The 18866-nt window shown below is 43.8% G+C and overlaps 1 protein-coding gene and 1 pseudogene across 7 annotated transcripts in view; one reads left to right on the top strand and one right to left on the bottom strand.

Moving 5' to 3' along the window:
• Positions 1-18866, top strand: part of hlcs (holocarboxylase synthetase (biotin-(proprionyl-CoA-carboxylase (ATP-hydrolysing)) ligase)) — a 78084-nt gene that overhangs the window by 24507 nt on the left and 34711 nt on the right. For 5 of the 7 annotated variants that reach the window (XR_015839643.1, XR_015839642.1, XM_088280244.1 and 2 more), the window contains exons 6-8: positions 11855-11922; positions 13512-13672; positions 15446-15560. Coding sequence is in view for 5 of the 7 variants with exons in the window: in XM_088280244.1 (XP_088136370.1) it covers positions 11855-11922; positions 13512-13672; positions 15446-15560 (344 nt within the window). In the remaining 2 variants the exon portion in view is untranslated. Of the gene's footprint in view, positions 1-11854; positions 11923-13511; positions 13673-15445; positions 15561-15930; positions 16381-18866 lie in introns of those variants that run through there. The other 2 variants (XM_088280248.1, XM_088280245.1) reach the window with 2 other exon arrangements.
• LOC148319684 (uncharacterized) lies at positions 8695-11141 on the bottom strand (annotated as a pseudogene).

Here is an 18866-nt window from a genome sequence, read left to right as displayed (position 1 = left end):
CTTCGAGAGCACGCTCTTTGAAGTAGGCAGGGCTGCTCCTGTCTTCTACGCTGTGATCTATAGACCTCCAGAATACAACAAGGAGTTTCTAAATGACTTTTCAAATCTTCTTTCCGAAATCATGCTGAAGTATGATCACATCCTGCTGATGGGGGACTTTAGTATACGTGTGCTGTCCTGAAAATGGACTGGCAAATGACTTTTCAAGACTCAGACGCTTTCAATTTGGTGCAATGCATGTCTGGCCCCACTGATAAACAGGGACATACGTTTGACCTTGTTCTTACTCTTGGTTTATCAATGTCAAATTTGAAAGTGTTGGACAATGTTATTTCTGATCACAGGACAGTGTTCTTTGATGTTGTATTTTCCTCTGCTGCTGTTCAACCTACTACCAGTGAATCCAATCGCCAGATTTTTAACCCCCTCACTGCTTGTCGGTTCTCTGAAGATTCTGATAAGCTCCGTATTCCCTCATCAAACACAGAGGGACTCAGCTCTTGGTTCCACTCTTCATGTAGTAGTATTTTGGATTCTGTGGCTCCATTAAAAATGACGTGGCCTAAAGTAAGACCCGAGCCATGGCTTAATGAAAGAACTTGTGCCGCAAAACTAGAATGCCGCAACGTTGAACGCAGTTGGAAAAAAAAGACAGGCTCCAGGTGTCGTATCCTAAAAGACTGCGGGCACAGTTATCAATACAAGGTGAAAAAGTCAAAAAGCAAATACTTGTCCAATCTTATTCAGGCAAATTGTCATAATCTGCAAACTCTATTTCGAACTATTGATTCTGCACTTAAACCACGTCAGCCAAATTGCACAGACTCATCCTCTGAAATGTGTAATAGATTTTTGCAGTTTTTTATGGACAAGGTTGCTTCAGCTCGGACTGTTACAAACGCTACAGCTGGACCCTCTGTACATGTTCCTTGTTCCGCTGTGTTAGACTCCTTTGAGGTGATCTCCATGTCATTTTTGGAGTATATGGTTTGCTAAATTAAACCATTCGGGTCACCATATGACGCTGTCCCTCCTCAGTTCTTTAAGGAAGTCCTCCCAAGTATTGGCGAATTGGTTTTGGCCATGATCAACAGCAGTCTTTCTTGTGGTGTAGTCCCCCAACATTTTAACCATGCTGTGGTGCAACCCCTGCTTAAGAAGCCTGGCCTTGACCAAAATTCCTGACGAACTAGCGAGGCCGCCCGGCTCACCGTGGATTGTCATCAGGCGACGCAGACGACGGAGGGAGAGGAAGCAGAAGCGGGGCTGCAGGTCCGGTGTCCTCCTAAAGCTACGACAGCAGCCAAGTCTCTACCTCACCAACCGTAGTCCATAAAATCGACGATCTGGAATTACAAATCCTGGGAAACCGCAATGTGCGAGACAGCTGTGTGATCATCATCACGGAATACTGGCTGCATGCCAACGTTCCCGACGCTAGCATCCAGCTAGCTGGGCGCGCACTAGATCGCGCGGATCGAACGAGAGACACCCGTAAGAGCAGGGGTGGGAGGCTCTGTGTTTACGTGCATGAGAACTGGTTCAATAACAGCGTGATCGTTGAGAAGCACTCGTCCCCCGACATCGAGTACATGTCCGTCTCCCTCCCAGTGCTCCTTATTACTTTTTATTAGTGTTTGCTTGCTCTTATTGGCACCAACTGAGGCACAACATCGATATACCCGCCAGGACATCGTGGACATTGGATATCGATGCGAATTAACCATCACAGAGGAATTTTGCTATGATCGCAAAATTCCGGACGAACTGGCGAGGCTGCCCGGCTCACCGTGGCTTGTCATCGGGACCGGGAGGCGGCGCAGGCGACGCAGAGAGAGGAAGCAGAAGCGGGGCTGCAGGTCCGGTGTCTTGCAACGGCTGCGGCGGCAGCCCCACAGGCAACCACTGCCGAGCCTGTACCTCACCAACGCCAGATCCGTGGTCCACAAAATCGACGATCTGGGATTGCAAATCCTGGGAAACCGCTATGTGAGAGATAGCAGTGTGATCGTCGTCACGGAATCCTGGCTGCACGCAGACGTCCCCGACGCTAGCATCCAGCTGGCCGGGCGCTCGCTACATCGCGCGGATCGGACGAGGGACACCGGTAATAGGAGGGGCGGGGGGCTCTGTGTTTACGTGCATGTGAACTGGTGCGGCGATAGCACGATCGTCGAGAAGCACTCTTCCCCCGACATCGAGTTCATGTCCGTTAAATGCCGGCCTTATTTTCTCCCGAGGGAGCTAACGGTCGTGATTGTCACAGCTGTTTACATCCCTCCCGACGCTAGCACTAGCACGGCGCTCTCGCTACTCACGTGCGTCATCAATAAACATCAGCGGGCCCACCCTGATGGCGTCCACGTAGTAGCGGGAGACTTTAATAAGACTGTACTCCCAGAGTTTCACCAGCATGTCAAGTGCCCAACGAGGGGAGACAACACTCTCGACCATGTGTACTCGAACATCAAGCACGCATACAGGGCCCTCCCACTCGCCCCTCTCGGCCAGTCAGACCACCTGTCCTTGCAGCTCGCACCTGCGTACACCCCTCTCAGACGCAGATTCAGGCCCACCACAAAGACTGTGAAAACCTGGCGTGACGACGCCATGAGTGAATTACAGGACTGCTTTCAAGACACAAACTGGGACCTCTTTGATCATCAGGACCTTGATGTCTACACACATTGTGTACTGGACTACATCAAGTTCTGCATGGAAACTGTGTCCCTACACAGGACTATACGGACCTTCCCAAATGCGAAGCCCTGGATGTCCAGCAGGGTTCGCTCTCTCCTCAAGGCCCGGGACGCTGCCTTCAGGTCAGGCGACAAAGCCCAGTACAGGGTGGCCCGTGCTGACCTGAGCAAAGGCATCAAGCTAGCCAAGGCAATCTACAAGGGGAGGCTGGAGGCCCACCTTGCCAGTAACAGACCACGGGAGGTGTGGCAGGGTCTACGGAGCATCACCAACTTCCGTGGCGGCAGCACGACCTCTGTAGACCCGAGTGCGTCGCTGGCAGAGGAGCTTAACTGCTTCTTCGCTCGCTTTGACTCGCCCCAACCGTCACACCCCCGCACTTCATGCTCCAACTCCCCCCCACTCATCGTAGAGGAACACGATGTGAGGCGCGCGCTCCTGGCGGTTAACCCCAGAAAAGCTACTGGACCCGACGGAATACCAGGCAAGGTCCTCAGAGCATGTGCCCACCAACTGGCACATGTTTTCTGCAGGATCTTCAACCGCTCCCTGGCTCAAGCAGTCATCCCCTCCTGCTTGAAAACTTCCACCATTATTCCTGTCCCCAAAAAGTCACCAGCCGTCCACCTGAATGACTACCGTCCTGTTGCTCTCACACCAGTCATCATGAAGTGCTTCGAGAGGCTGGTTCTCCAGCACATCAGGGACTGCCTTCCTCCCACTCTGGACCCCTACCAGTTTGCATACCGGGCTAACAGATCCACTGAGGACGCCATCGACACTGCTCTGCATGTTGTGCTGGGCCACCTGGAACAACAGCAGAGCTATGCAAGGATGCTCTTTGTGGACTACAGCTCGGCATTCAACACAATCATCCCAGACATCCTCGTCGCCAAACTGGACATTCTCGGCCTCCCTGCCCTCACACGCATCTGGATTAATGACTTTCTGACCAACAGACCCCAGACTGTGTAGCTCGGCCCCTACACGTCCTCCACCCTCATGCTGAGCACCGGTTCCCCTCAAGGATGCGTGCTGAGCCCTCTCCTGTAGGCCCTCTACACCTACGACTGCAGCCCGGCCCACGGCAACAACACCATCGTCAAGTTTGCTGACGACACGACAGTGGTCGGTCTGATCTCGGAAGGTGACGAGACAGCCTACAGAGAGAAGGTAAAGAGACTGACAGCTTGGTGCAAGGACAACAGACTGCACCTTAACACTGCAAAAACAAAGGAGATTGTCGTCGACTTCAGGAGGAACAAGACGGTGCCGCCCCCCCTCTGCATCGAAGGCGTTTGTGTGGAGAGGGTCCACACGTTCAAGTTCCTGGGAGTACAGATCTCCGACGACCTTTCTTGGACTCACAACACCACAGCAGTGGTAAAGAAGGTCCGCCAGCGTCTGCACTTCCTGAGAGTCCTCAGGAAATTCAACCTGGACAGGAAGCTGCTGCTAGCCTTCTACCACTCGTCCATCGAGAGCCTGCTGACGTACTGTGTCTCCACCTGGTACAGCGGCTGCACTGAGGCGGACAGAGTGAGGCTCCAGAGGACAGTCAAAACAGCGCAAAGGATTATTGGATGCCCTCTCCCCTCACTGTCGGACATCTACACCGCCCGGTGCCTCAGAAGGGCTCTCAACATCGTCAAAGACAATACCCACCCAAACTCACACCTGTTCGACCTGATGCCCTCTGGCAGGCGCTTCAGATGCATCAAATCGAGGACCAATAGACTGAGAAACAGTTTCTTCCCGAGAGCCATCTCCATTCTGAACTCTCACACACACACGAGAACACCCTTACCTTGCAGAACAGCATTGTGATGTGTTTTATATACACTATTCAGTACTAAATTCCATTGCACTCTCTTATTTATTTATCTAATTTATATATTTGTCTGTATTATTGTTGTATTGCACTGGAGAGGGGAGCCCTCTAATCTCGTTGCACACTTGAGTACAATGACAATAAAGGGATTTCTAATTCTCTAATTCTAAGACCATACGGACCTTCCCAAACGCGAAACCCTGGATGTCCAGCCAGGTTCGCTCTCTCCTCAAGGCCCGTGACACTGCCTTCAGGTCAGATGACAGAGCCCCGTACAGAGTGGCTCGTGCTGAGCTGAAAAAAGGCGTTAAGCTAGTCTAGACGGACTACAAGTGGAGGCTGGAGTCCCACCTTGACAGCAACAGACCACGGGAGGTGTGGAAGGGTCTACAGAGCATCACCAACTACAGAGGCGGCAGCATGACATCTGTAGACCCGAATGCGGCGCTGGCAGAGGAGCTAAACTGCTTCTTTGCTTGCTTTGACTCATCCCAACCGTCACACCCCCGCACTCCATGCCTCAACTCCCCCTCGCTCACCATAGATGAACACGATGTGAGCCGTGCGCCCTATTTTTATCTTTTTTCAAAAATTCCAATTCCTGTGTGCCAGTACCCCAACGTTACCACGGCTCAGAGGGCCCTTAATAGCTGCTTGCAGCTCAAGTTTAATCTGTTTTTGAATATAGATATTTGTAACAACCCAGGGCCAACAAAAAAAGGCTCTTGGGGCCATATGCTATACTTAACAGCAAGTCCGCCATTATTAATTTTTTTTTTAATTTGACACCTTTTGAGCCTTTTTAGAGGTCACGTTTCAAAGAACCCTTCTGAGAGATTTTATCTGATTGTCTATCTAAATTTGTTCAAGATGAATAGTAAATAAACCAAAACTTTTTACTTTTTCGAATGCTTTTATCAAGAAAGATTATGCACATTTTTATGTTTTGAACATGCTTAAAAACTAGGATAAATTTTAGACACCGTTTTACATGTTCTCATCATTCTCGGGTATAAGGTCATACCATCACTTATTTAATATACTTACTTCATAACTTGCTCCGCCCACCGTGTGTTTGTCTAGTTAAAGCAGTGATTCTCAAGGGGGCGCGGTGCGACGCTGAGGGGGGTGCGTGGGACCCTGGGGAACATACTTTTTTTCCCGCCGTAGTACAGCTGAACGATGCATCGTTTTGGGACCGAAAAAGGCGATCTCAGCCAACGTCAGTTTGAGCTAGTCAAATCTGTTTGTGCCCCTACTTCACGCAGTAGGTCAGGCAGTACTGATTTAAAAAAAAAAAAAAAAAAAAAAAAAGCGGCGCCCTGTCGCTCGTTGTCCCGGAAGTGATTTCTTTCCCCGCTACATTAATGCCCTGCGCCAAGCTATCTTGCGCCGCAGCAGAACGGACTTTATTTGAACGATATGTAAGTCTGTGCACAGCAGCAGCAACAAGCTACGTGATGGCAAATAAGCGACTCCACTACCAAGTAGCGTGCTAAACGAGGAGGCAAGCAAGGAGGCGCACAGCATGCTAATTGCTAAAATGAATTGCTTAGATGTATGCTCGACTTTTAACAGACGTCTGACTCAAACTGCGTTTGGGCGGAGAGCCAGCAGCTATGAACAGAAATGATGTATTGCAACCATTACGTATCGAAACATAAAATAAAAGGAACACGAAAATGGCTGACTTCATCACGACGAAGAGGTTCCATGTCAAACGTATAGTAACCATAAAAAAAATAATAATAATAAAACGTATCGTAAACATACTAAAACTGTTGCTTTATGTTATTTATATAGAATTTTTGTTTAAAATGCACTTGGCTCTTCTTTTTGTCTTTTCTATATTATGTACGTATTAATAACTGTGTTTGGTTTGTTAATAAAGTTTAAAAAAAAATGTATAGTAAATATTTATCATCTCATCAATATTTGCACAACAGAGTACTGAGTTTCGAGATCCTCACAATAATAGTTTTCAAAATTATATTTCTTATCAATTTAGCTTTGTTAAGGGATATTTTATTGACAATATAACATCAATATACAAAGACAGAAAAAAATTGGTGGTGGGGGGGGCACAAATCTTTTTCTTCTTGGTAGGGGGGGCGTGACAGGAAATAATTGAGAAGCACTGAGTTAAAGGAACAGACTAAAAAATATTAATTCAGAAGTTAATTTTCCAGCATTTGATCCAGCAGTGTGTATAAAGAACACAAATTCCAATGGCATCGGATTCACTGAAATTAAAGGTACAAGCAAATAAAATATAACAAAATAATGGCGTACTCTGTTCACTGCCATATTATTTTGTTTTTCAACCACTCTATGTGATCCCTTTGGCAGTACGCGTGCCCTACACTAAACTGTTCATTTTGTACTTATTTCTTACTCTATTGTGTGATGCCTCGTCAAGTAGTCCCATAATTTATATAGCACTCCTTACCGTCACTGTGTAATTTCCAATAACGGCGATCTTTCTTGAATGAGATTGATTTTTTTTGTCTTTGCGTCTTTCTGTATAGCCATCCGTTTTCTCCATAGGGGAGATGTAAAAAAAAAATGTGCGAAGTTTATTGACTTCATGAGGAATAGCTTTAATTTTTACCATTTGTCTGCTTTCATCAGTTCACGCACTTGTCCAATGCTCAGATTCACTAGCTGACAGCCAATCACAGTCATCATTTATCCTGACCGCCTGACCCGATTCTACATGTCAAATCAGCCAAACACGCCAGCCAGGCAGCCCAACAGCGGCACAGACTTTACGTTGCGCGCTACACCAAATATACGGCTTGTACCGACTTTCCGATGGCTGACTGCGGATTGGTGTGTAGAAGCCATTAGGAAATTTTTGCGATTGTCACATGCCGATACATGCGCACATAAATTTGGGTGACAGTCATGGTTTGCTGGCATAGTTTTTTTGCATTGGAGGCTGGCATCGTTGCCAGCCGGGACGTTCCTGTTAGGACAGGAGAATGCCCACTGGGCGTTCCTCTCAGCGTTTAGTCGACCAATGAGAAGGATCCAGTTAGAACCGGGGTGTTTCCAACATGACACAGTGTCCCGCAGTGGGCCTTGGTGATATTATAGCGTTAGATTTATGCCACAATTACGTAAGTGTAATGTAATACGTGTATGTATTGTATGTTTTGTGCGTACAAAAATGTGTTTCCTGTGTAAAAGACCCTCCAAGTGTACGCACAAAATAGGTTTTACGCTTACGGCTTCTTTCTCCTCTACACGTACAAAACGCTGATTCACTCTTGCAGGCGTGACAATTGTGCCATAATTCTTAACCAATCAGTAGTCGGACACTAGGGCTGATTCTTATTGGCTGTTTACTGTCCAATTGTAACTCAAAAATAAGAATATAAAGGCACGGGGCTATTGCAAAACAACTACCATGGCGTCATCTAATGATGAAGTCGTGAATGCACAACTCCGAGAGGTCATTTTTGATTATTAAAAAGAAAAAATTAATAAAACAAACAGAAAAATGTTTATAGAAGCACAAAGGGACAATAATTTTAAGCCAATAAAAGATATTTGAAAAAAATATTTTGTAGTCATTGCTAAAACAATAACAGCGCATTAGAATGCAGAAGACCCTAATGTCCCCAGTGTCTTCTTAGGCCGGTCCCAAGCCCGGATAAATACCGAGGGTTGTGGCAGGAAGGGCATCCAACGTCAAACTTTGGCCAAATCAAACAGGCGAATCAATTATAGGACTTCCATACCGGATCGGTCGAGGCCCGGGTTAACAACGACTGCCACTGGTGCTGCTGACCTACAGGGCGCTGATGGAAATTGGACTACTATTGGTCGAAGAATGAGAGATGAGAGATGTGTTCGAAGGAAGAAAGAAAAGAGGAACACAGAGTCTAGGCCTGAGAGTAGGGACTTTGAATGTGGGAACAATGACGGGGAAAGGTAGCGAGCTAGTTGACATGATGCAGAGGGGGAAAGTGGACATATTATGTATTCAGGAGACCAGGTCGAAAGGGAGCAAAGCTAGAAGTTTAGGAGCAGTGTTCAAGTTGTTCTATCATGGCATAGATGGGAAGAGAAATGGAGTAGGAGTTATTTTGAAAGAGGAGTTTGTTAGGAACGTCCTGGAAGTAAAAAGAGTGTCAGATAGAGTGATGAGCCTGAAGCTAGGAATCAAAGGTGTGATGATAAGCATTGTTAATGGGTATGTGCCACAGATAGGTTGTGAGCTGGAGGAGAAAGTGAACTTTTGGTTGGACCTTGATGAAATGATTGAGAGCATCCCTAGAAATGAGAGAGTTGTATTGGTGCAGACCTCAATGGACATGTTGGGGCAGGAAACAGTGGTGATGAGGAGGTGATGGGCAGGTTTGGTATCCAGGAGAGGAACGCAGAAGGACAGATGGTGGTGGATTTTGCAAAAAGGATGAAAATGGCTGTTGTGAATACTTTCTTCCAAAAGAGGCAGGAACATAGGGTGACCTACGAGAGTGGACGTAGGAGTACACAGGTAGACTATATCTTGTGTAGACGGTGTAATCTGAAGGAGATCAGCGACTGCAAAGTAGTGGTAGGTGAGTGTGTAGCCAGACAGCATAGGGTGGTCGTGTCGAGGATTGACTCTGGTGGTGAAAACGACAAAGAGGGCAAAGGCAGAGCAGAGGACAAAATGGTGGAAGTTGAAAGGGGAAGAGTGTTGTATGACCTTCAGGAAGGAGTTGAGATGGGCTCTTGACAGTCAGGAGGATCTCCCAAATGACTGGACATCTACAGCAAGTGTGATCAGGGAGACGGTTAGGAAATTCCTTGGTGTGTCATCTGGAAGCAAAGGAGATAAGGAGACTTGGTGGTGGAATGAGGAGGTGCAGAAATTGATCCAGAGAAAGAGGTTAGCTAAGAAAAAGTGGGAGAATGAGAGGACTGAAGGAAGTAGACAGGAATACAGGGACATGCAGCGGAAGGTGAAAGTGGCAAAGGCCAATCAAGGGGCTTACGATGACTTGTATGCATGGTTGGACAGTAAGGATGGAGAGACCGACTTTGAAGAGTTGATGAATGAGGAAAATGAGAGAGAACAATAAGAAGAGGTGAATGCTGTGGACCAGGAAGTAGCAAAGATCAGTAAGGATGAAGTGAGAGGATGAAGAGCGGAAAGGCACTCGGACCTGAGGTGGGGTGGAAGTATGGCAGTGTCTGGGAGAGATAGATGAGCCACACAATGAAGCTGTCAGAAAGAGTGATGGAAGCTAGACTGAGGGCAGAGGTGAACATCTGTGAGCAGCAGTATGGCTTTATGCCAAACACGAGTACAACAGATGCAATATTTGCTTTGAGGATGCTGATAGAGAAGTACAGAGATGGTCAAAAGGATCTGCTTTGTGTCTTTGTAGATCTGGAGAAAGCATATGACAGAGTGCCCAAAGAGGAACTGTGGGTCTGTATGAGGAAGTCTGGAGTAGCAGATAAATATGTTCAAGTGGTGTAGGACATTTATGAGGACTACACGACAGTGGTGAGATGTGCTGTAGGTGTGTCGGAGGAGTTCAAAGCTTTGAGTCCCTTCTTGTTCTCTATGGTAATGGACAGGATGACAGACGAGGTTAGACAGGAATCTCCATGGACCATGATGTTTGCAGATGACATTGTGATCTGTAGTGAGAGCAGGGAACCGGTGGAGGAGAAGCTGTAGGCGTGGAGGTTTGCCCTGGAAAGGAGGGAAATGATGATTAGCCGTAGCAAGCGGAGTATCTGTGTGTAAATGAGAGGGACCCAATAGGAAGAGTGAGCTTACAGGGAGAAGAGACCAAGAAGGTGGAGGAGTTTAAGTATTTAGGGTCTACAGTCCAGAGCAATGGAGCGTGTGGAAAAGAAGTGAAGAAGTGTGTGCAGGTTGGTTGGAACAGGTGGAGAAAAGTATCAGGTGTTTCGTGCTATAGAAGAGTTTCAGCTAAAATGAAAGGAAAGATTTATAGAACTGTGGTGAGACCAGCGATATTGTCTGGTCTGGAGACAGTGCCACGGAAGAAAAGACAGGAGGCAGAGCTGGACGTGGCAGAGATGAAGATGCTGAGGTTCTCTTTGGGAGTGACCAAAATGGATAGGATCAGGAATGAGTACATCAGAGGGACAGCACATGTTAGGGGCTTTGGAGATAGTCAGAGAGGCCAGACTGGGATGGTTTGGACATGTCCAGAGAAGAGGAAGTGATTGGCCGAAGTATGCTGAGTTTCCAAGTGCCAGGCAAGAGATCTAGAGGAAGACCAAAGAGGAGGTTTATGGATGTAGTTAAAGAGGACATGAATGTAATTGTGGTGAGAGCAGAGGACAAGGTTAGATGGAGGCAACTGATTCGCTGTGGCGACCCCTGAAGGGAAGAGGAAAAGAAGAAGAAGAATGCAGAAGAACATTATAGCAGTTAGAAAATAGAGACCATTTTGCAGCATTAATTTTCCTGCGTGGCTTCTTGAATAACAGAAGGCAGAACATTATTATTAAATCCTATTATCCTATTGACTGTGTTTGTATTTGACATTACGCTTCCGTATTTGTGGCATAAATCTAACGCTGTAGAGAACAGGCGACACCAGACACGGCCCTTGGTGTGAGGGGCCATTCCCGTTTTCAGAACGGGGCATTCATGTTAAAAAACGGGAACGCCCGTTTGTGGCTACAGCTGAGCCATCTTGAGCCATTGCGCTGTAAATGCCTCCTTTCTTTTCAGATTTTTTTTTCTCCCATAAAGACTATGACAGCTGACAGACGGTTTGGAGTTCTCTATAAATGATTGGTCTACTTGACAACACCAGACGTCATTTTTATTGCGAGAGATGGTTTATCAAATGAGTCTGGAGAGTTCAAGTAATTCCATCTCTCGACATGTATTTTGCATGCAGCCTCGTTGACATTTGCTAGCTCATCCCTTTCCTCAGTTCTGAAGGGGTGACCGGTGTGTTGGAGTCGTGAACCACGCCTTGTCTATCGTGTTATGGATTGTCACTGCCCTCATGGAATGTTATTCCTCATGCAGTCACAAGAAGCATTATAGCCTACAATAAAAATATATTTTATATCATATTAGGCGCTGATGTGCCAACTTTTTTACGATAGTGTTGAAAGTGACACCATTGCTATTTTTAGATACCTCGGAATACTGTATTACTTAGTTCTAGAGTTGTGTATGTAGATATTATAAGGTTGCAGTGCAAGTGTTGCTATTTTGAGGATTTTTGTACTTAATTTTTGGACCTGGTAAGCAATACAAACTGTTTTATTTGTCTAAATATTGTAGTTTTAATATTTTTCTTCTAAATATGTGTCTCCCTCTAGACTTAATCTGCATTTACCAGAAGATGTTGGTTTAATAGTCATAGCTGCTCAACAAAGTAAGGGCAGAGGTCAGTGCTCCTACATACATGCTGTGTGTCACATGACAGAGACAATGTAAATATGGTTTGTATACCACAATAACATTTAACTGTGTGCTATTCTCTCCTTGTGTTTATCATCTTTGGCACACTAGTATAAAGGAGTTCTCATGTAAAATCAAGCAAATTTATTTTTTGAAAGCACATCTTTTGAAGAAACAATACACATATACACATTTATATCTGGAAAGTACAGTTTCAAGTATGTTTCAAAGGCCACTCACATAATATGAAATTTGATTTTTCTTTACTTTGCGTTGAGTATAAACTAAAAATTAACCGACAGCCATTAATTAAAAAAAAAAAAAAGAGTCATCCTTTTTTTCCCTCACTAAATATAAATAGACTATGTCCAACGGAGATCTTTCCCGCTCGGAGTGATAGATACATACATACAATAAGTAGCTCCCTTTACAAGAAGGAGTAGAAATTGAGAGCTTCATGTGCCTTCTTCGTGTCTCTTTTCTGTCAAGGAGGATGCTTCCAAAATGTATGGCAGTGTTTCCCAACCTTTATTGAGTCCAGGCACAATTTTGCATCAGAAAATTGTCATGGCACACTGCTTAGCAAATTGACTCACAAAACGTGGATGTGCATGCTTTATTTAGCTTCCGTCATTGACACTAGATTGTAGTGGAAGAGCATTTAGTTGTTCTACCTGTTATACATGGTTGTCATAGATGAAAACATTTTTTTTCTTCTTTCTTCTTTTTTTTCAATAATTAACATTGGATCATTTCTTGCACCACATCAGATGATCTTTCACGGCACACTAAAGTGCCATGCCACACTTGTGGAGAATCACTGATTTATGCTAATCTTCAAGATGGATTATATTTCTCCTTAGACCAACACACTCCAAATCTTTGCAATTTTGCGAGTAAAGTCAGCTACAACAGCCATTCAATATGCTTACCCCATACGTAACCATTCCTTGACAGCCAAGACTGGAGAAATTTCCAGACACTGGGTTAGTTGTTATACCAGGGTCGACAGAAGGGACTTTGAGAAAAAGAAACGCGAGCGTCCTCTGGTGAAGATACAACTCACTCCTATTTTTTTTCAAACTTAAAGTTTGAATATTGATGAGTGTCAGTACCTGAAGATATCCAATAGCTACAAAAAGCTCATGTTTAACTGGCACGCTTACTGGCGAAAATGAAGAATGCTGAGGTCACAGCTCAATTTGAATGGAGTGAATAAAGTCTTATATTTAGTTGGTCAGCCAAAGAACCGCTTGGCTGTTGACCCCTGGTTCTACATCATTTAAAATCACCAAAGAGGTAATTATTTAAGGGCACATATTTTACCATCATGTGATCACAATTGACTATACTGTATATCCAAGCTTGTGCTCATATATGTAGTCCCAATTTTGTCAAAAACATCCCACATTAAAAGTGATTCCATCAGCCCAATTAAAATGGATCCTATTGGACTTCTGTAGCCGTTAATAGCAGTGAATACGTTAAAAAAGGTTTACTGCAAGAGGAAGTTATCCCTTGCTCTAAGTTTTTCATAAATTTCGAATGAAATTCACAAAATGTATCTCATTGCAGGACGGGGAAGAAACGCTTGGCTCAGCCCTCTGGGTTGTGCCATGTTCACGCTATGTATCCAGATAACGCAAAGTTCGAGGCTTGGACAGAGAATTTCCTTTTTGCAACACCTGGCTGCGCTTGCTGTAATTGAAGCTGTGCGTACACTCCCTGGTTATGAGGTATCAATATACACATTATATTGTGTCTGATTTATGAAATGCTTGCCAATATTATTTGACCATGTACTACTTCTGGTCTGATTTACTACATGTTAGCTCATACAAACGTCAGCATAAACTTGATTTCTCATGCCAACCAATGCGGAATCTACTAACAGGGCGCACCAGCGATTGTGTCTGCCAATTGGCAAAATATTGCTGCACATTAATTGTACACCTTCTGGGAAAAGTATATACAAATAGATTAATTTTGTATGGGCAATATCGAACCTGAGATTGATACGATGGCTGATTTTGATTATTTAAATACTATGTCTAAAATGCAGTGTAAACCGCACTGCTGTGTAGCACAGGCAAAATGAGAGGTGGTGAGAAGAACTTGTCTGCTTTAGTAAAGATTTTTGAAATGCCACAAACAAAAATTATTGCGGCATATCTTCTATTCAGTAATTACGTTTTAGAGCTTCTGAAGGACGTCAAGGCTGACTTGGAGCCATTCACAGTTGTGCTGACTACTCACAAGTTTAATGTGCAATGAATGTTATGTAGCATGGCCGGGTGTATACCATTTACACACATTTTCGACGATTGAAATCAAGTAATGCTTTGCCTTTATGGTGTTGCAGGCTTTCAAATATGATCAGATATCTAGTTTCCCTAACTTTGTAATACACATTGGTTTGCCTCTTCCACTAACTTCTGAATTCATTAGTTCAAAAATCATTTTGCGCTTGCAGCATTCCCCCAAAATGTGTAAGGTGAAAAGAATGACTGAATGAATTTTTAAGCACAGAACCAACTTTTAAATACAGTATTTCCACCAATTTCATACCTGTTGCGAACAGAAGACATAATCTCTTGGGAATGAGTGAACATGCAATTTAGTGGACACTATTTGGAATCCTAATCCGCTTTTCCATTTAAAGGTCACAGAATGGCCTGACACCGCACTGCACCGTTATCGCAAATTCTACCCCATCAAGTGCAAAAAGACAAAAAAATTAATTTCCAGGTTCAAATCAAATCAAATAAAATTTTATTTATATAGCACTTTTCATACATAAAGTGAGAAGACAGCCGCCTGCCAGCCACCGCTGGACAAAAATACAGAATATTTACAGTACACATGTGTTTTACAACAATAATAAACTGTATTTACAATTGAATGTGTCAACGAAGTTTGTAATAAAAACTTTCACTAGTAGCATGCACTGTTCTACAAATCCATTCACTTGAATAAGAGCGAGCTCTCTTTCACGCCGGCGCCTCTCATTCAGTTGGCTTTCTCTCCAAGTTGCTGTCACCAGCGGCAGCTCGTTCTTTTCACACTTTGGTGTCCAAAGCCCAGATGGAGGGGCCACAATAGATAAGTTAGCAAACTGCCCTGCTCAGCCTGCGTTTTAGAACCACCTCGAAGGATGTTCTGAAAAGCGGAACCATTGTGGCCACACGGCCCAGCAAAAGTATATTGAAAAAGTGACAAATCAAGGTGGCGCAAAGCTATTTTAGTGTCTAACCGTTACAGGAAAACCAGCTTTGATCATCAACTACTGGCCTAAAAACAACGTGTTATCAGAGTGAACACACATCTTTGCGCCCGCTATTTGCACTCTTGGTAAATAGGGCCATCTCATGATGTAGCCCGATTGCTACTTTTAAGTTGATATTTGTCACATTATAATGTCTCATCATAACTCAGGTTCAAAGTTATACTGGTTCTGAATAAAATGCTTTGTAATTTGTGATCTTTTATTATATTGTAACATTCCTCAGGACATTGACCTGCGGGTAAAGTGGCCTAACGACATCTACTACAGCAATTTGATGAAGCTTGGAGGTGTTCTTGTGACTTCCACTGTATTGGGTCCAACCTTTCATCTGCTAATAGGTAACCTCTTCTTGTTTCACTCGAGTCTCAACTCAACTCAACTGTATTTATTATGCATTTTAAAACAACCACTGCTGTATACAAAATGCTGTATGTGCTGTAGAACAACAACAAAAGCAATAAAAAAGGAATTCAGAGGGGTCAGATGGGGCAAGATCATTTAAATAATTGAAATCAAATAGTAGAATCTTAAAAAGAGCAGTAAAATGTACAGGAATTTGCCGCTCCAATTTGTACTCACTATCCAGTTTATGATCCAAGTTTGAGGCATTGGATAAGGAGCCAGGGGGCCCAGGTCAGCAGGCTGAGAAATACACGGGCCACTGAACTAACCACCATAACTTCTGTTTTCTTTTCATTGAAATTCAAGAAATTCAGCGCCGTCCAGGTCTCCTCCACACAAGACAAAAGTGGCTTCAACAATAAAGCGTCTTTTTTTTTTTTGTCAGCGGGACATATATCTGAGAGTCATTCTCGTAGCAGCGAAAGGAAATACCATATTTCCTGAAGATGTAACCGAAAGGGATCAGATGCAATGAAATCAGCTGAGGCCACAGCATTGAACTCTGTGAAACACCATACCACAATGGAGCAGTGCGGGACTCAGAGTAACTACGGTTAACACAAAAAGTCCTGCCAGCTAATTAGGATTTGAACCATTGTAGGGCGCCACCATTAATGCCCACCTGGTGCTGTAAACAAGCCTGAAGAATACTGTGGTCCATTGTGTCAACTGCTGTGGTGAGATCCAACAAAACAAGACACATAGTCTCCTGTGTCATTTCCCAGAATATCATTAAATACTCATAACAGGGCTAAATCTGTGCTGTGCATCTTCTTGAAATCTGACTGGAAGACCTCCGTGATGTTATGTTCATCCAACAAAGAATTTAACTACATGTGCAACACTTTTTTCAGATTTTTTTAAAAATGAAAGGCAGCTTGGAAATTGGTTGAAAATTTGACAGTACATCTTGATCAAGGCCTGGTTTCTTGAGCAAGGGTTGTACCACAGCTTGTTTAAATTGTTGGGGTACTACACCAGAAGACTGACTGCTGTTGATAAAGGGATACTTGGGAAAACCTCCTTAGAGAATTGCAGAGGAACAGAGACATCTTGTCCTTTTTTTCAGTCTACCAGTGTCAGCCAAATGGCTGCGCTTTAGGCGTGTTAAGAATGAAGGGCAGCCAAACTGGATTAATTTTGGACTAATATCCTAACTCGGGTGTGACCAGCCCAGCAATTTGCATTTTCTAATTTAAAGTGCAAGCCAAGTTGCCGGACCAGTTTTTTCACCATTCTTTACCATTGTTCTGGAAATGTGGCAGCCAATCTCTTCTCTGTATTCAGCTACTACTGGGGAAGGGAACTGATGTTGCTTGAATGAATGGAATATCAATAGACAATATGTGGCTGAAGCCAGAGGGCAGCCATCTTAGGTTGCCTCTACAACTTCTGTTTTTTTTCCCACTGAATACGCTGTTTTCATTGAAAAGAAAATTAAGATAGGATCCCTGTATAGAGACAGGAAAACCTCTCAAAGAACAACAATTTCACTGTTTACATCTACCATTCATAGTATGATATCTCAGTAGCGTGATTTGTGATCAACAGCATAAATAGCAGCAAATTTACCTCATGAGTGAAAATTTAAAATTCCATTCTTATCAATTATGCACATGCAGCACTTCTCCTAGAATTAGTGGTATAATTGTATGCCATACAGGGTGGCATTTTTGCCTCAGACAAAGTAAATAACATGAAAACACCAGAGGAACCAATGTATTCAAGTTAGGTGGGCATAGCGAGTGGCAATTTAAGATGGCCGCCGGTGGCTTCAATTCTCCTCACGGCAAGTAAGTTTGTCCTTCCATATACAAGTCTGAGACTACTCCACACTTTTACAAACTCCATCTATTGTTGTATTTTTTAATTATTTATTTTGTTTAAAGCCAAAACACAATAATGTTGAAATACCGTATTTTTTACGGCCAAAAGACGCGCTGTATCAAAGGGTACAGCACCAGTTGAGGGTGCTATTTCTGTATTTAATACTTATATTGGGCGCGCTGCACTATGAGGCGCATGCTAGCCCGCGCATGCTAGATCGCGCATGCCAGCACTCATGCGAATAAGGGATCGCTTCCAGTAGCAACACCTCAGGCCGATGAGAGATGTCATGGCAATACATCTAATCGACAACGTTAGGGGAGGGATTTCCCTGGTAGTCGCGGTTTCAAATCAAAACGAAAAATATCTCAGGATTCAAGCAAACAATGAAACAAAGAAATACAATTAAAACAAAACATGTAACGCTCATGCCATTCATATCCCCAAAAGAAATAAAAATAACACAAAAAGATTACAGCAATGCCATTCAGCCTCAGCCAATCACATGGCTGTTTAGAGAGATGTGAGTGGTGTGCTTTAGGCAGTGTGTTTTTATTCATTTATTTATTTTTTTTCAGTCTGTTGTCTAAACCTGTGATGTTTCTTGCTTATAATAACATGAATGATAAGACGGACTACAACATTATGGACAGCTGCCCTTTGGTCCAGCTTTCTCCTGCACCTTCACCCAAAAAACGTATTCACATATTGTATTTGTCACAGACAATTCAAAGCATAGATGCATCAGACTTTGGCCAGCAGGGTGTTCTAACATGCACTCTGAAATACCCCAAGGGTATCAGACTCGATGGTCGAGCGAGTTGCTCAGTCTATATAATAGGCGTGTCGCATTACAAGGCGCCCTCGTTTGTTTTGGGGTAGATTTGGGACTTTACAGTGCGCCTTATGGTCGCAAAAATATGGTACATACTATTGCAAAACTACGATGGAAATGCAATAGCTGCAACACAACAACATTTGAACCGTAGCGCTATTGCAAAAGCTACAACACAAGGATGTGCCGAAGCAACGGAAGTGACTTCCGTGCGATGGGAAAAGTCGCAAAGTTCAAAAAGAAATAAAAGTAAAGTTATTTTACTGTTGGAGCCTGTGTCACTGTAGCAATGTCAGAAATAGTTTATGCTGTATTTTTCAAATGATTTATTTGTGATGTTCCTGTGGTTTGTCCGCGCATATGAACGACGGGCTCAACATGTACGAGAGGACAGCTGTTACTTGCCTGCCACCTAATAGACGTTTCTGATATTGAGTTAATGTTCAGATAAAACAAGGCTGAGGCGCTAAATTGTTTTTGGGAAAAAAAACTCAAGTAAAACTGTCATTTATTTATCATGCTCTATGAAGTATTGTCACATCTTCAAAAGACACAACGTCTGGCGTTTGTTTAGTTAACT

This window comes from Idiotropiscis lumnitzeri, chromosome 17, assembly GCF_059441095.1.
Source record: "Idiotropiscis lumnitzeri isolate Australia: NSW breed Sydney's pygmy pipehorse chromosome 17, RoL_Ilum_1.0, whole genome shotgun sequence".
In the NCBI taxonomy this organism is placed as follows: Eukaryota; Metazoa; Chordata; class Actinopteri; order Syngnathiformes; family Syngnathidae; genus Idiotropiscis; species Idiotropiscis lumnitzeri.
This window is presented reverse-complemented; position numbering and strand designations above follow the sequence as displayed.